This window comes from Colius striatus, chromosome 6, assembly GCF_028858725.1.
Source record: "Colius striatus isolate bColStr4 chromosome 6, bColStr4.1.hap1, whole genome shotgun sequence".
Classification (NCBI taxonomy): Eukaryota; Metazoa; Chordata; class Aves; order Coliiformes; family Coliidae; genus Colius; species Colius striatus.
The window spans coordinates 17397532-17413852 of record NC_084764.1 but is presented as its reverse complement, the minus strand read 5'-3'; the positions used below and the strand labels follow the sequence as shown (position 1 = coordinate 17413852).

Sequence of the window (16321 nt, the reverse complement as noted above, 5' to 3'; positions counted from 1 at the left end):
TCAAATTTAGTTTCAGTCCTGGTAATTCACTCCAGGATACAGAATTGATAGAACAATACTTATTACAGTATGTGTTACGTTATGATCTGATATTTATGTTCAATCCTGACAGATACAAGGTGCAAAGATTTTATTAGCTATGGGAGATTTTAATCTCTTAATGGTGTTGCTGAAAGTATTTTGGGATACTGTGAATTTCTGGACTACAGTTGAGAAACGTGCCTTAATGATTACATGGTGAATAGATAGTGTATAAGGCAGAGGATAGAATTAGTTTGCATTTGTTCTTAGTTTGCTAATTTTGGTCATCTAACTAAAGTGGATTTTCTAAACTCCCTTAGTAATTACTTGAGGAGAACAGAGAAGTACCTGCACATGTATTTCTTCTTATGGTGGAGGCTTAGTACCTGTCCATTGGGTTATAGTCTTTTGAGAGTCTGCTCTGTACATAATATAAATGGTTTTCAAAGCTCTAAGTTAGTCTCTTGCAGTTACTAGAAGAGTTGGGTGTTTTCTGGTAACTCATCTGAGTTATCTATGAAAACAGCTGTGTTTTTTTTATTCTAGCCTAACAGTCTGTAGGTTAAGAGTATAAACTAGATGTTCATATTATATACATGTAAATTTTTCATGTATTGTTTCACATAACTAAGTTGTTATCAGGAATATCTAAAAAAATTAGTAATGGCTTTAGAAAACATGTTATATTCAAAATAATGACAAACGTGTATTGAAATTTTGATTACCTATTTCTGTGTATCTACCTTTGTGTTGTAGTGTTCAAGAATTACATCATTCCCAGTCAAGATACTCATCTGAGGAAGATCACTTATTAGACACCTTTTTATCATGTTTAAGTGATAAAATGAGCTTTAGACAGTTGTAATCTCTTCCTTGGATGCAGACAACATGATAAGCAATGACACCTTTATCTTTCTTCAGAGAAGTAGTGTTAAAGTAGCACTGCAGAAAAAGATTAAAACCATTTTTTTTGAAATCAAGGCTTCTTGGCTCTGTACTCAGCAATTTGAACTCTATTATATTCTGGGATGAAAGACATTATGACAACATAAAAATTTGCAGACTACCTTGCATGCCAGAGAAGGAGTTACAAATGCATATAGACAGATCAGTAGATAAATGATAACTTAAGATTGAACATGTATTAGCTGAATAAAAACTAGAGTGTATTCCTAAAATATAGGGGGATAGATATTTTATGTGTTTTTAAGCCAAAAATAAAGTTATTCCTTTCCCATTTTTTTAAGCTGCCAGCTAATAAAGATGCCTTCCGAAAGACATGGAACCCTAAGTATACGCTACGCAGTCATTTTGATGGAGTGCGGGCATTAGCTTTTCATCCTGTAGAGCCTGTGCTGGTTACAGCCTCTGAGGACCATACTCTAAAACTTTGGAATTTGCAGAAAACAGTTCCTGCCAAAAAGCAAGTATATGGGTTTTTTATGAAACATCAGTTGTGTTTTCAGTGCCTTGAAAATTGATTAAACTCTTAAATGTTTTCAGAGTTTTTCAGTAGCGATTTCATGTAGTTTAATTACTCTACTTCTCTTCCAGGAGTGCCTCTTTAGATGTAGAACCCATCTACACATTTAGGGCCCACATGTAAGTATTGATAAATGTATTGTTTTTATCTCATGGATTCATAAGACATTTCAGTCTGAAAGCCACAAGTGTATTCTGGTTGTATATCATATAGATCAGGTCCATTTTACTTTGTAAAAACAGATAAATACTGAGTCTCTCTCATGAATTGCACAGTCTGTGATAGTACAAGAATACGAAGTTGCAAATGTCTTCAGCTGCAATTTAAAGTAGAGATTGTACAAAATGTCATGAAAACTTGAGATATGACTGTTTATTGGGCTCTCGATTTTATCTGTAACCATATGAAGAAGATAGATAAGGTAGAATTTTTAAGTTTTACCTAGTATCTTCAGATACAGGTGTGAGAAATGAAAACTACAGATGCAACCATCAGGACCAAAAAAGCCTTTATTGAATGTGAATTCAGTGAGATCAGCAAGTGACTAGAAGGTTTCTGAATTTTTTTTAGGGACTTGAATAAGATTAAGTTTCATTGTCAGAACAGGCCAAAGTAGTAGATAGGGTATGGATATTAATTAATCCACATACATCTCAGAGCTGGGAAAACTTGGAAATCGATGAGATAATTGTTGTAGTAAAAAAGTTGATTAATACCTGGGTAAAGTTACCAACAGTCCATTCTCTTGCAGTGTCAACCTAGGCTTCCTCCTTTCCCATCTCAAGTTTGCCTGCTTTGTGTGCTGTTGGTGGTGCATTACACGCCATAACAAATATTCTCATTTCTTACTGTGATCCAGCCCAAGATTATTGGGAAAGCAGATTGCACAAACTAGTCTGAAGCAAGGAAAGACCATTGTTGTGGCAGATGGTGACAGTGAGCCAACCTGAATTAAACAATGTTAGCAAAACTTGCAAGTTGAGCCAGGAATTGTAAAACTCCCAGTGATTTCTTAACTGGCATTAACTGCTTTATTGCTGCCTGAGTTTCAGTTGCTAATTTTGAATTCTGCTTCTTTCCAATAAGAAAGCAAGACAAAAATGCATGGTCTATATCCAGTCACAGTAGTTTGAGTATGCTTTGCTTATATAACTAAAGGTCCAGTCTCCAACCCAGTCAGCAGGTAAGCTTCACAAGAGCTCTTTGGTATTCATGGAAGTGGATAACACTTCTTCTGCTGGCCTTAACAAAAGAAATTAAATTAGTATCTATATTAGGAAATCTACACATAAAATCATCACCCTCTTCCTTCCCTTAAGCTGAATACTTAACATGACATCCTCTCTTTGTGCTTATGGGCTAAAGCATAAAACACTCCACAACTGAGTGACTTAATTTATCCTCATGTTGAGATACAAGTGTTATTTTGAGTGATAGAGGCTCAGTTGACCAATTGAATTCTTCTTCAGATCTTTGTCTAAATTTGGGCTATTATTTGGGATTTTGTTACTGAATACAAAAAGGTAAGGTTTGGGAAGGTTCTGATACAGAACTGCCCACGCTGTGATTTCCAGTAAGGTGGGTAACAAGTTATTTTACTGTTTTTCCCATCAGGCAGACGTTGAGCAACATTCCTTTCCAATCTAGCTTCGTTCTTCACTTTCCAGATACATAGGTCAATAATCTTCCTTTTCACCATCTTTAGATATGTAATTCTAGCTTTAAAATCTGCATATAAACAAACTCCTGAGGATAGCCCATCAAATGAGCCAGGCATCTAATTTTGGGCACATGGTTTTACAATGCAGTTAAACCTGACTCAGTAGTGTGTCCAATGGAGTAGACATGCTTGTTCCTTTGAGGCTTGTGTTTGTCTGATAGCACACCAAACAGATTGACAAGTTAAACCAATAAAAGTCTAACTTTGGCCAAAAAGTACTCATTCTAGGATAATTTTCCTCAACCTAGTTTACTGGGGCACAGGTTACTGTCAGTTCCTAAAACAGGATGAGAAAACAGTTGGCTACAATCACCTCTCTCAGTGCAGTTAGCTATTAGATTGGCACAGGTGCACTGTAAAAACTCACCATGGAGTTACTGTTGCTTCTGAGAAATCAGCTGATGTTCTTTGAATTGCTTCGATTTGGATAGTTTAATTTATTATGAATATTTTTAGGTTAGTATCACTTGTTTAGACTTCAAAAAGATTTTAACAGAATTTTTCTGTTGGAGTTTGGCTTTTTTTTTAACTACTTAATGCAGTTGCCTTTTTTTTTTTAAATAGCCAAATCTTCACTTTTATCCTGTTGGCAGTATCAATAAACTTCTTTGTCTCCCAACAGTGGACCTGTATTGTCACTGGCAATTAGTTCCAATGGAGAACAGTGTTTCAGTGGTGGTATTGATGCAACCATCCAATGGTGGAACATGCCTAGCCCTAACGTGGATCCATATGATACCTATGGTAAGTACCTTTTGAAGGATAAAAAACTTATGACAGTTATCTTCAACATTAATTTTCTGCTTGATGTTAATCTGTTTTCTAGTGCTTTTGTGAAATGTAACTGCCATTTAACAAATTAATTGTGTGTTTTCAACTTTTTGTTAGTGGTAAACGGTAATGGTTTATTCCCACTTGCATTGGTGGCATACTTTGTATAAAACTGTAATAGGTAGACTGGTAATTTCTGAGTTTTAAAACAGTAAAGGAAAAAAGTAATTATCACTCTTGAAGAAGAGTGCTTAGTACTTTGAACAAAAATTAAAATTAAAAACTTTGGAATGATTATTCCTTCTGACAACAATTTCTCAGTAAACAAAGACAAACGTACTCAAATTCTGTCCCCCAAACTTGCTGATTTGCATCTCGATTCCTGTAACTCATGTTTCTAAAATGAAAGAGCTGATAACTGCTTGGAAGACTCTGCATCCTCTCTAGCTATTGGTAATAACCAGCATTTTGTGTAAAATTCTGAGGTGCAGTTCCTGGTTCACTGAAGTTTGAATGGGACAATCAAGACTTCCTCCTCTCTTGCTTGCATCCATGTGTTGAGTATGCTACTACAACACTCAGGATGCATACTCTGTGGCAGTGGGATGGGAGGGATGGGGAGCAGCACTGTCTTGCTGATTTAGGAAGACCACTACACTCTCTCTGTTAAAACTAATATATTGTTCAAATTGTTCCTCTCTGCTAAAAATTTATTCAGTGTAGTCCTGTCACTAAAACCGTTCCAGTTTGTCACTTGACTAGAGTTCGAGGCCCATGGAAGTTATACCAACAATCCAACTTGCATGAACAAAGTTATTTTTAAGACAGAGCTCTAATAGGGTGTTTTTCCTCCTTAGGGAGCTTCATAGGAGAGTTTTCACTTGCAAGATGAACTTGTTTCTAGTTTTCTGCAAAACTAGATTTTAATGATGTATCTGGCTTTACCCTTTTCCATTTATCTTTTTCTCTCACTTCTTTACTCAAAGCCTGGTAAAGAATAGTTTAAAAACCACCTTATAAAGACAATGATTAAGTAACAGGGAGAAGAAAATAATCTTGTTTTAATTATTAGTGTGCCTGAGTTGTAGAGCATGCCCCTGTGTCAGCAGAGTACACTGAGTAAAAACAGCATTAAATGTCAGTGTTTAAGTGAAAGCCTGTTTTGTTAGATGTCATTGCACTTTGTCCAGAGGAAGGGCTGTGACCAAGCACCTTTAAGGTGGTGAATTTGAAGTGCCTCAGTGGTGACAAGTGTCTGTCATTCTGGGAAAACAGACATAGTTACTTGTGAAATGATTTTGGTTGGTTGATTTGGTGGGGGTTTTTTTTCTTTATTTGGTTTATATGACAGTACAAGAAGTACTTATTTGGTGTTTCATTTCTGAACTTTTTTTTTTTTCCCAGAGCCAAACGTTCTAGCTGGCACATTAATTGCTCACACAGATGCAGTCTGGGGTCTTGCTTACAGTGGAGTGAAGAATCACTTACTGTCTTGTTCGGCAGATGGCACTATTAGATTATGGAACCCACCAGAAAAAATCCCCTGTATTTGCACTTACAATGGAGAGAAAGGTCAGTTTTTGCAGTGGTTTGGAAAATGTGTTATGAGGCAATTGATGATGCATCCAGGTTCATTATCTCAATTTGTCAAAACTGGTAACAAAGAGACCCTTTAGTAAAATAATCCTGGTGCTTTGGTATTACTTTAAAGAAGGAACCAAATTTCTTCTTTAAAGTATGAGTGTAAAACAAATGTTTAAACTATCAGGGATTTCAGTGTGTTTCATTCTTTCTTAAGACATTTTTCTCTCTCTCTAGAACATGGAATACCTACATCAGTTGACTTTATAGGTTGTGACCCTGCTCATATGGTGACATCTTTTAACACTGGCAGTACAGTCATCTATGATTTAGAAACATCCCAGTCAGTGGTAATGCTTTCATCACAAATAGAATCTGGTAAGTAAAGCTGTCTTGTATGAAACATACATCTTGAATGAGGTACTTTGATAAAAGTCTTATTATATGGTGAAGGAAATGGACAAGTTTTGCTCCTCTCCTGCATCATGCAGGAAATTTTGAAAGTTGGTTAGGTGCTTCAAGAGGCTTGGAACAGACATGGATTAACAGGTTTTGAAAGCATTAGAGATAATGAAAGCCACAGGTTTTGTATCCTAACATAAGTTTTCTCAAGACTCAATTGTCTGAATTAGATATAAAAACACAGTTTCCATTACATAGCTTGATATGGAGGATATTAATAAGTTAAGCAGAATATTAATTCAGTGCAAAATTCTGCACACCCTGTGATTAAACAGTCTCCTCTGTGGACCTTCTCATAGTAGAAATTCTGTTGCTATAAATAAGGTACTACAAAGATGTAGCTTTAAGAATTGCATGTATCTGATAGATAGAAGAACCTTATTTTCATGAACTGGTGAAAATGTTCCATAAGGAAAACCTTCATTTTCTGATCATTCCTTTCTATGAAATGAGATTTAAAAGAATAATACAAGGGAAGAATTTGCTTCTCCCCTCTAAGTAGTCTAGTTTTCTTAGTGATTACACTTAAAATAGTAAATAGGTTAAATATAGACTTCAGCACAGGTTACAAAACTGTAAAAGCTGTGGTCTAGGTAGCTTGTGCAAAAACTGTAATTGGCAGTGAGAAAGAACATCACAAATTGGAGAAATACCTTTCCTAGTTGGAAGAGAGAATCCTAAATGGAATCAACAAAAATTAAGCACAGAAATTCAGAGAACTAGCCTTGAAACACTCACGTATCATGATAGGAAAGTGTTTTTGTAAGAGTATTCTAAAAACTTCTGAAGGTATTCTAAACCCTTCATTGTTACTTTTAAGTTGAACTAAGACATAAATATATCTGACAGAATCTTAAGTTAGAATGACTTTGGTTATTTGGATTCTGTTTTGTTTTTTTCCCCAAGCTAAATGTGTTTTTTTGCTGTTGGTTGCTACTTGGCTAGTGCTGCCTTGCAGTATCTGGTTTGTGTGCTATCTCTCTCAAGAATCTTATGTGTGTAAACCACTTCTACAGCTTTAACCTTGCAGTCATTGTCTAGTGTCTTAGTGGCTTAGGTCATTGGTGCATTTCCTAAAATGTTACTTCTGTAATAATAGTGAATATAGTAGGCTAAAGTGCAATGCTAAAATAGTCTCAGTTTAAATTTAACCCTTTATTCGAGGCAATTGAGTAGCTTTTTTTTTTCTTCTCAGGTGTACAATCAAATAATCATATTAACAAGGTAGTAAGTCATCCCACACTTCCTGTAACTATTACAGCACATGAAGACAGACACATCAAATTTTTTGACAACAAAACGGGTAAGGATAAAGAAAATGTAATTTGTGTGTATGAGTGTGTGTAACGTAAATCCGGATGGACGTAAAGAGAATTCATTTGTAGATAACTTATTGGTGATGCAGTTCTACACAAAAGAAAACTTGGTATTTGTGAGATTAAATCTCTTCAGCAACTTTTCTATGAAATAGTGATAACCGTTGCAGTTGTGACTTCAGGAGTAAGAAAATACTTTCCCAAAACAGAGAGAGATAGCTGTGAGGAACAAAACAGTCCTCTTAAATTAGAGCTTTGCTAATCTGTAAAATATATCTACCATTTTCTTCCTGTCTTCATACTTTTAACTTTAGGCATATATTAGTTGAGGTTTTTCAACTCTCAGAAGTGAAGAACATTGCTTAGTACCTATTAGGGACAGAAATAACCTGAATTTAATTGTACTAATGGAATTCTGGGTTATACTTAAGATGTTGATGAAGTTTATAAAATAGAAAAGGATCTAAAAAAGAGTGAAAATAAGGGTATAGGGAAAACTGTATAGTCTGTCATGACAGGAAGGTTGGAGTAATTGTAAGAGTGAAGATAAATATCCCTTTCATTAAATTATTGGTCACTTCCTGCATGTTATCCTACCAAAGCTGGAATAAAAAAAATCGGTGTAAACTGACTTTAAACATATGTCTAAATCCTCTTTTAAGTGTGTTTGATTTGGGCAGAGTGGGGGAGCTCTTGGGAGTTTTGCTACTGAAGGCCAAAAAATAGGCATTTTTTTCATCTCACCTGCCATGAATGTACATATTTGAATTGTGGTCACTAAGTGCATTGCAATGATTGTCCTGAAATTAAAGTTTATTACTTTAAAGGAATAAAGATGCAGAATAAAGAGAAATATTGCATGAACAAATAATTGGGTCAAAGACAGGAAACAGAAGGTAGAAGTAAATAGTCATTTTGTAAAATAAAAAATTACCAGGTCCTGGAGGGATCAGCAATGATTTAACATAATATGGATCATCTGGAGAGGGGACAGTTTGTTGACAGTTAACTGACATTTATTAATTCCAGGTATTAAAGATGGAGGCTGACAAGAAGGAACTGAAGATCTAAATAGACTTAAGAGCAGGCAAATTAAATTCCACATGATTAAATGTGAAATGATGTAAGGAAAAACAAACTTTATAATACAAAATAGTAATCACTGGACTGACTGTTCTTACTTAACACTTCAGAGTTACAAGAAAAGGTTGAATGAAAATGTCAGTTCATTGCTTAGCAGTCCAAACAGCAAAATGAACATTAGGATGAGGGAAAGGAATAAACAAAAACCATCATAGATATACCTTTGTTTGAATTCTTGGTATATCTACGTATGCACTTCTTGTTACTCTAGTCTCCCTTATCTCAGAAGGGATATAGACAAATTAAAATGTTTCAGAGAATAGTTAAAAAGATTATTGGAGATATTCAGTGGCTTTTAACTTTTTCAGAAAGAAACTAAAATAGAAACTAAACTAAAACTAAAATAGAAATTTAGAAACTAAATAAACTGAGATTCTTCAGGAAGACAGATAACTGGGCAAAGGCGATATACTTGCTTCGTGTTGGTCATAGTCTTACAGAGATTTATTGCCTCTCTCCTCCAACATATGAACTAAGGTTCAGTTGATAAACCCCCACAAATGACAGGTTCAAAACAGAAAGACGTGGTTGTTCTTATGTGTAGCTCAGCATTTTACAACTCCTTTCACAAAGCATCATGAGATACTGCAAGTTGTTACTAAGAGTCCGGGAATGGAGATCACTGAGAAGAGGTGCATTAAGAGCAGTTGAATGCAGAAATCACACCTCTGATTTGTGACAAAAATGAACATTTAATTATTAGAAGTTGGAGAGTATTTTGAGCAGGTACCACTTGTAGTTGCCTTGGGTTTTATTTTCTTCCCCAGTTTATCACCAGTAGTCTCTCCCCTAGGAATGCCAGGGGGCCTTTGATATGACTCAGTAAGTCTCTTTTCACAAAGCTTCATCAGCACTTTTTTTCTACTGGAGCAGGTATTTGGGACTAAAAATTGAGGTTCTTACCCAGTTGTTTCAGAATGAGTCTTCATTGTGATTTCTACCAGTAAAGATGCTAGGTGATTTAAGAGTGCTTATAACGGGAATGCCTTTTTGAGAGCTTTTTGTCATTTACCCATATGTTTATACAAGAATCTGCGGTTGAAATTTAATAATTTCTTGCAGAATTATATCATTTGGATATTAGTGGAATCTAAATAATTGTGTTGTTCTGTATTGCATTTAACAGGAATGATATCTTTTTAAAGAAACAATAATTCACAGGAAATTCTCTATTTATTTTGCTTTTAGGTAAAATGATCCATTCTATGGTTGCTCACTTGGATGCTGTCACAAGTCTAGCTGTAGATCCTAATGGAATCTATTTAATGTCTGGAAGTAAGAGTCTTTTCATATTCTGAGTGCTCTATACATTTTGCATGTATGATGTACGTAAGTGTCTGACAAGTGTAACTTTGTCTTTTGTCTTCTTTTTTCCTAAACAGGCCATGATTGTTCCATTAGGTTATGGAATTTGGACAGCAAGACGTGTGTGCAAGAAATAACAGCCCATAGGAAAAAGCTGGATGAATCAATTTATGATGTAGCATTTCATCCATCAAAAGCATATATTGCCAGTGCAGGAGCTGATGCCCTTGCCAAAGTATTTGTGTGACATAGCAGAACAAACCTGCATCATAACAGCAGGTCTGTTTGGACAAAAAAGAGGGAATGCGTCACTGCCATCAATGATAAGGTTACCAGTAAGACACTACATCTAATCTGCCTGGGTGAAGGCTCTTTTGTGGGGCAGGTAGAAGTTGGTGAGAAGTCACCAGATCTTGAACAATGTCAGGCTCATTCATTTAACTGTAATTACTGTATGGGGGTGGGGGGTGGGAAGAAATACAAAAAAGAAAACCAGTATTTGTAGCCTTGACAGGATATGAACTGAGTGTATGTCTGTTCTTTAGGTGTCTTTAAGCAAACCTGGAGTCTGGTCTTACAAAAGACTTTTATTTTGGACTCTGTGTGCTGCCTTAGGGTTAGGAATGTGGTGCTCTTGTGGGGGGAAGTGAGCTCCAAGAGTAGCTTTCTTTTCATCTTTTAGTAATCTTCTGTTTATCAGTTGAATGCCACAGATTCCCCTTTTAAACTTTTATTTTGCTTTAAAGAAAAGGAAATTTAACTTAAAATATTTTAGCATTAGTTGCACAAAATGTTTGGATAAAATTCTAGTTTTTATAAGTCTTTTTATATATTTAGCCTGTCACAACAGTGCTCAAGATTGTATTGATAATGTTTTTCTGCATTATAGAACCCTAAAACACAGAGATCTCACTGACCCGCTGCCGTGTAACCACACTCTTCCCTTCTTTTGCCTAATACAGCTCAGCTAAGTCCTTGCATAAGGATGCTAATTCATCATCATCGCAAAACTGTCTTCATAAATAAAGGACTGTAAAATGTGTTCAGATGAAACACAGAGGGATTAACACCCCCAGATGAACTCTTTAAAAAAAAAATAATCTTGGCATCCTATCACTATGTGATATTTTGTACATCTTACTGTATTTACGAGTTTATTTATCAAGGATTACCCATCTTGCTAATGGCCTATTGTTATTTATTTCACTTTTTGTTGGTCTTTATATCCTTTTATGTAGTGTGTTAAAGGGCCCTGTATATCTATTATGGCACTCTTTGAACAGTCTAAAGTAGATGAGAAAATGGGACATTCGGTAATTCTAAAGTTTTGCAAACCAAGAAATTCTAGAGTGGAATTGATTCCAGAAAACAGTCTTCTTTCAGAACTTTTGGAGTGAAAATTATTTTTATTTGCGTTTCAAATAGAATACAAAAGTAGTTAATTCAAGATTCATAAATCTGCTGTGTTTTGACTAGTTATTCCCTGCTTTTATTTTATTTTCAGATGTGCTTCAGTTTATGGTGTAACTAAAGATTTTGTTTGTGTAATGCATGATTAATACAATAAAGTATTTTTTCTAGTCTTCCACAAAACTTTTCTGATCAGTTTGCAAGTTTTGATGAGTTTTGTAAGGTTTCTGTTTTACAAACTATGAATCAGCAAATTTTTAAGATTGTACCACATAGCAAAAGTACAGCTGTTGAAAAATAATGTATATAAAATGCATATAATAAATATTAAATGGTGTACCTGTATGTTACTGTTGACTATATTATTTTGTGTTTCACAGTTTGAAAATGTCATTATACAAATTAATAAATTAGATCTAAAGTTTAGCAAAATGACCATTTGTTTATTATGCTTATAAGCTGCTTTGCTTTTGGAAAATTGTAATAGTTGTCTGGATGTCAAGCAACCGTTCAGTTTCAAGCAGCAGTACTCACATATAAGAACATGTTTCCACAATGTTTTAAAAGATACAAGAACAAATTGGAAATTGCTACTGTATTCTTGAAGCCTTTTTAAGAAGGTAATCACACTCTTTTATCACTATCTCTGTATATATATGAAATTATTTAGGAGCCAGAAAGGTACTCTGATTTTATTTCTAACTGCCACTGATTGTGCTGAATTAAAAAAAAATCTAAATGTTTAAAACTTACTCATATAGCTAATGTTATCCATTAACCTTTGTCTGTTTCTTTATCTGCCCTCCACTCAAGATGACGCACAAAAGGGCAGCCTTTTTGGAAAAGGCTAAGCTGCAGGTCAACGTTTATCTGCTCTGTGATGAGTTACTTTCCTGGAAGTGAATTGGCAGAAACAGAATACCACAATATGACACTTAGTTTTTCATATGAAATTAGTATGTTTACGTGTAAATGACCTTAAGCTGGAACATGTTCCTGTAAGTGGTTGTAACTGCATTGTTCCATGTAAGTTTCCAGTTCTGCACTGAGAATGTGTCTCACGCCATCTCATGTCAAGCAAATTAGATTTTTTTAAAAGAAAAAGGAAAAAAGGTGCTCATGGTAGGCAGAACACTACAGTTATATTCTGAAATTAATTTTGTTTTAGTAATAATGTTACATTGTTTGAAATGTTACAGTAAATTATAATTGTATAGAAATGGGATAATTTTGTCCTTTATCATGAAGATTGAGGTCAGACCTTTCAGTAAGTGCTTGTAGGACACTAAGACTTTACTTTTGAAAGTGACGTTCAGCTGATGTGCACTTTTTGTTCCTTCCAGTCTAAAGCATTCAACTAATCAACAGACAAGAGACTATTTGAATTTTATTTGAAGTAATTTCATAATCGCTTTTTCTGAAACCAAACATTGTTTCTGGCAGCTTTTCCAGACTGCTGCGTTTTAATGCTTAAATGAAATGTGATTGTTTAATAAACTGCCATGCATAACATTTACTTTTTTTTAAAAATTGTATTAAAATTGAAACGGTAAAACAAAAAATATTTGCTTATTTTCCTTAATTGAAATCTTAATGGTCATCTTAGTTCACTAATGCATAGTGGATCAGATGCTGTAGTGAAGCTTCATTTATCGAATATTGACAATAATCTCTAATATGGTCTTAGTTTATTTATTGTGGGATATAACATGCTGGAACCTTTATTTGTGTTTTTTAGAACAGAAGAGCTGTAGTACTGGTGATGGGGAAAAAATGTAGTGTTTTCATTTAGCAAAAACACATCAACTTATGAAAACTGATTTACTTTTCTTTTGTAAGACCCAAAGGACTTGCGCTCAGAACCTGAATAGAAAGATACCTAAATGTGTTTGAATAATACATTTAGCATTTAGGGTGTGATTGATGTTAACAAACTTCAACCCCATCTTGCTTTTTATTGTAGGAACTGTTTTCAGCAGAGGAGTGGTGACTGTAGTCCAGTGTCTTATCTAAATGCATACAAAATACCTCTGAAAAAAGAGTGTAACAAGCCCTAATAAAAAACCTTTTCTAATTTAGAAATCCTAAGGAAGGATTATTTGCCAAGAAACAATTGGTTGAATTTTTCCTAGTGGATAAACCCTGTGGGATTGAGGATGCATTATCAGAGGCTGTCCAGTTCTATGTTAATGAATTTATTTTCAACTGACAGCACACTGTCCTGGCATGCTCTTTATTATTATGTGCTTCTCTAACACTTCACATCTCAAATCAGTGGAAAGCTTCTTGATCACGTAGTGGTGACTGTTACTCCTTCTATAAAAGATGTCTCAAACAAATGCATCAAATTTGAGCAACTGGTATTTTTGCAGGGAGGCTGAACACACAGATAAGGTGGTCTACACAAATCCCGCTGAGAAAATTAATAACTCTTTTCCTTCCAAGTAAGGTACCTGGTATGAAAATATGACTGACTTTACCTTTTAGTTCCTAACATAGAAGCACATTTTGACTGACTTATAATGGAAAACAACATGCTTCCTTTTTAGACCTTCCTCTTACATGGATATTGTAATGACATATAAGAGAAGTCATCTAAACTATCTGTTCTTGCTATACTTGCACTTTCATACTGTTGTTTTTAATATTTCGAGATTAAGGAATTAAATTTAACTCATCTGCTTTTCATTACTAGGGATCTCACCGATGTGAGGTAGCCTAGGTCGTAAGGCTCTTGTTTTCAACAATCACTGAACCTGAGACTTCAGTGTTGTAAAAGTCTCTGATGAAGGCAGTAAACTGAAAGTTGTTCATTTATACCTTAACAGTAGCTGTAGTTTAATTTTGTTAGATGCATGTCAAATTGAAGAGATGTCATCAAGGCCAGTTAGAACCTTACTAGGAGATGTTAATTTTCTAATTACTAATTCCCATACAATCTTGAATTTTATATTGATGCTATTTCCTCCTGAAATTTCATGTCCAATGTTCCAGCTGATTTGATCTAGTTTTCCTGAAGCAAAATAGCCAGGGAGGGCAACTTTGACATCCTATGAGCAACGGTAGGGTATTTAATCTGGCAGTGGACGAATTCTTGCTTTGATTGTAACATAGCATTGTCAGAGTAATACTGAATTTGTAGCATGCTGTCTTAACTGGAGGAGAGAGAACTGATTCCTATCAACATACGGCTCCACTTTGTTCTCCATTGGAAACCTTAAGCTATGGATGGTTGGAAGCCATTGAGCTCTAACAAACAGCAAGTAGCAACTTTAACCATTTAGTATTTTCATACACAGACAACATACACAGTTGTATTCAGTTATGTGGAGAATAGTGTTCTGTTACTGAAATCTTACCAGTGCTGTGAGACTTTTGATGCTTTAATTTTAAATTGATTCAAATTAATGGATTTATTATAAAATTTTAGACTTTCTAAACTAAAGGATCAGTGCTGTGAATTTTATATATATATATGTGAAACTGAGACTGCAGGTAGGAATTCAATAGTGATCTTGTACTATCTGTGTGGGTTAAAGACTGCCTCTTTTAAACCAAGTATTACTGGGAGCTGTGTCTTTTAGTGAAGTTCAAAAGTATTTATATTGGCTTGTTCTTTACAAATGGCATTAATCTTTTGAAAAGTGATAATCTTTCCAATAAAGATGACACAAGCTTAATTGTTATGTGGCTTGTACCATTGTTGTTTCTGTCACAAAACATAAGGGGATAGATTTGTAACCTTTTAAGATGAAACGCTCCATTCTACTTCAGAGAGTACCGGACACCTTAGAGTAAATATTTCACTTTCGTGATCAGGTGAAGTCATCAAGGAGTATTTGCTTTTGTGATGTCTTTGACTTGGGTATATTGGGGACCCTTTAACCAGAAGGGAGAATACCACCATAAGAGAATTATTTGCAGCTCTATCCTCTGGCTCCTTTCTGGCAAAAACCAAATAGGATCATCTGTGTGACCATTTTTTTTTAAGCAGTTCAGTGCAACTTGAGCATTTTGCAGCTGAGCATTTTTTTTATAATATTATAAAGATTTTTCTGTTTGGTCTTAACCATTCATTGGTGCTAGTGAACTTCTTGATTTCCTTCTCCCATCTGCTTTTGTGTCTCAACTCCCATCTTTCTGGAAAGCTCCAGAGGCATTGAGAAACATGTAAGAATGGCTGATAGAAATACTTGGTCATGAGTCCATGTGTGATCTACAGAAGTATAGGTCCCTTTAAGTTGAGAGGATGACTTCATAAGCTGGGTGCACAGAGGCCTGTGGCCCACCTCAGGATGTGGGTTGGGCAGAGCTGACAGGGCTCAACTGGCCACCTGGATAAGACAATAATGGCTGGCTGTGGGCTAGGGACAGAGCAGGGCTGTAGGAGTCCAGCAGGAAGCCACAAGGAGGCAGGGGGTAAATGGCGTTGCCCTCTGCCAGCAACCTTTCAGTAGAAAAATAAGTAGAATTGCTCATGTCATCCACTGTTGGTCACTGCCCCCTGAGGGGTTTCCTGGGGCTTCTTTACCTTCACCTCTTTGATTGACGTGCCATGTGACTCCTGGGAACTGTGGTTTCTCATGTGGCCGCCATCTTGGTGAGCTTGGAGGCTGGGCAGGGGGAGCAGCCAAGTGCATCTGAGCACTCCTCAGACTGAGCTGAAGCTGCTGGGATTTTGCTTATACACACTAGCTGGGATTTTTCCTCGTAAAAGGAGACCAAGGGGGTTGTATGCTATTGACATGTTTCTGATGACTGACCTAGTGGATTTGTTCAGGCAGATTTTTTTTCCTATTGTTTCATGTATTTTCCTGTTGCTTTTTTATACCTTAGAAATTAGTGGATTTCTTCTTGAATTGTTTCTAAATTAATATGTAGGGATTTTCTTTCCAAATAGGAAGCTTTTCTGAGGCAAAATATTTTATTAGGGGCATCTTGCATCTAAGCTCTTCTCAGGCTTAAGAGTTCAGTGATAATAAAGAGCTGATTTAAGCAGAAGTGATATCTTCAATCCCTGAAATCTCAGCAGTAGCTGTCAGCAAAAAAGAAACCCAGCTCCTTCAGCTCTCCTGAGCAAATATCCTGTGTGCAGCTGGCAGGGAGGCT

General features: G+C 35.6%; 1 protein-coding gene across 4 annotated transcripts in view; it reads left to right on the top strand.

Moving 5' to 3' along the window:
• Positions 1-12712, top strand: part of STRN3 (striatin 3) — a 65910-nt gene extending 53198 nt beyond the window's left edge. For 3 of the 4 annotated variants that reach the window (XM_061997587.1, XM_061997584.1, XM_061997586.1), the window contains 8 exons: positions 1269-1444; positions 1576-1623; positions 3847-3968; positions 5400-5567; positions 5814-5954; positions 7234-7341; positions 9686-9772; positions 9880-10264. In XM_061997587.1, coding sequence (XP_061853571.1) covers positions 1269-1444; positions 1576-1623; positions 3847-3968; positions 5400-5567; positions 5814-5954; positions 7234-7341; positions 9686-9772; positions 9880-10049 — 1020 coding nt within the window. In that variant the 3' untranslated portion in view covers positions 10050-10264. Of the gene's footprint in view, positions 1-1268; positions 1445-1575; positions 1624-3846; positions 3969-5399; positions 5568-5813; positions 5955-7233; positions 7342-9685; positions 9773-9879; positions 10265-10764 lie in introns of those variants that run through there. The other variant, XM_061997585.1, reaches the window with a different exon arrangement.
• Positions 12713-16321: the final 3609 nt, after the last annotated feature.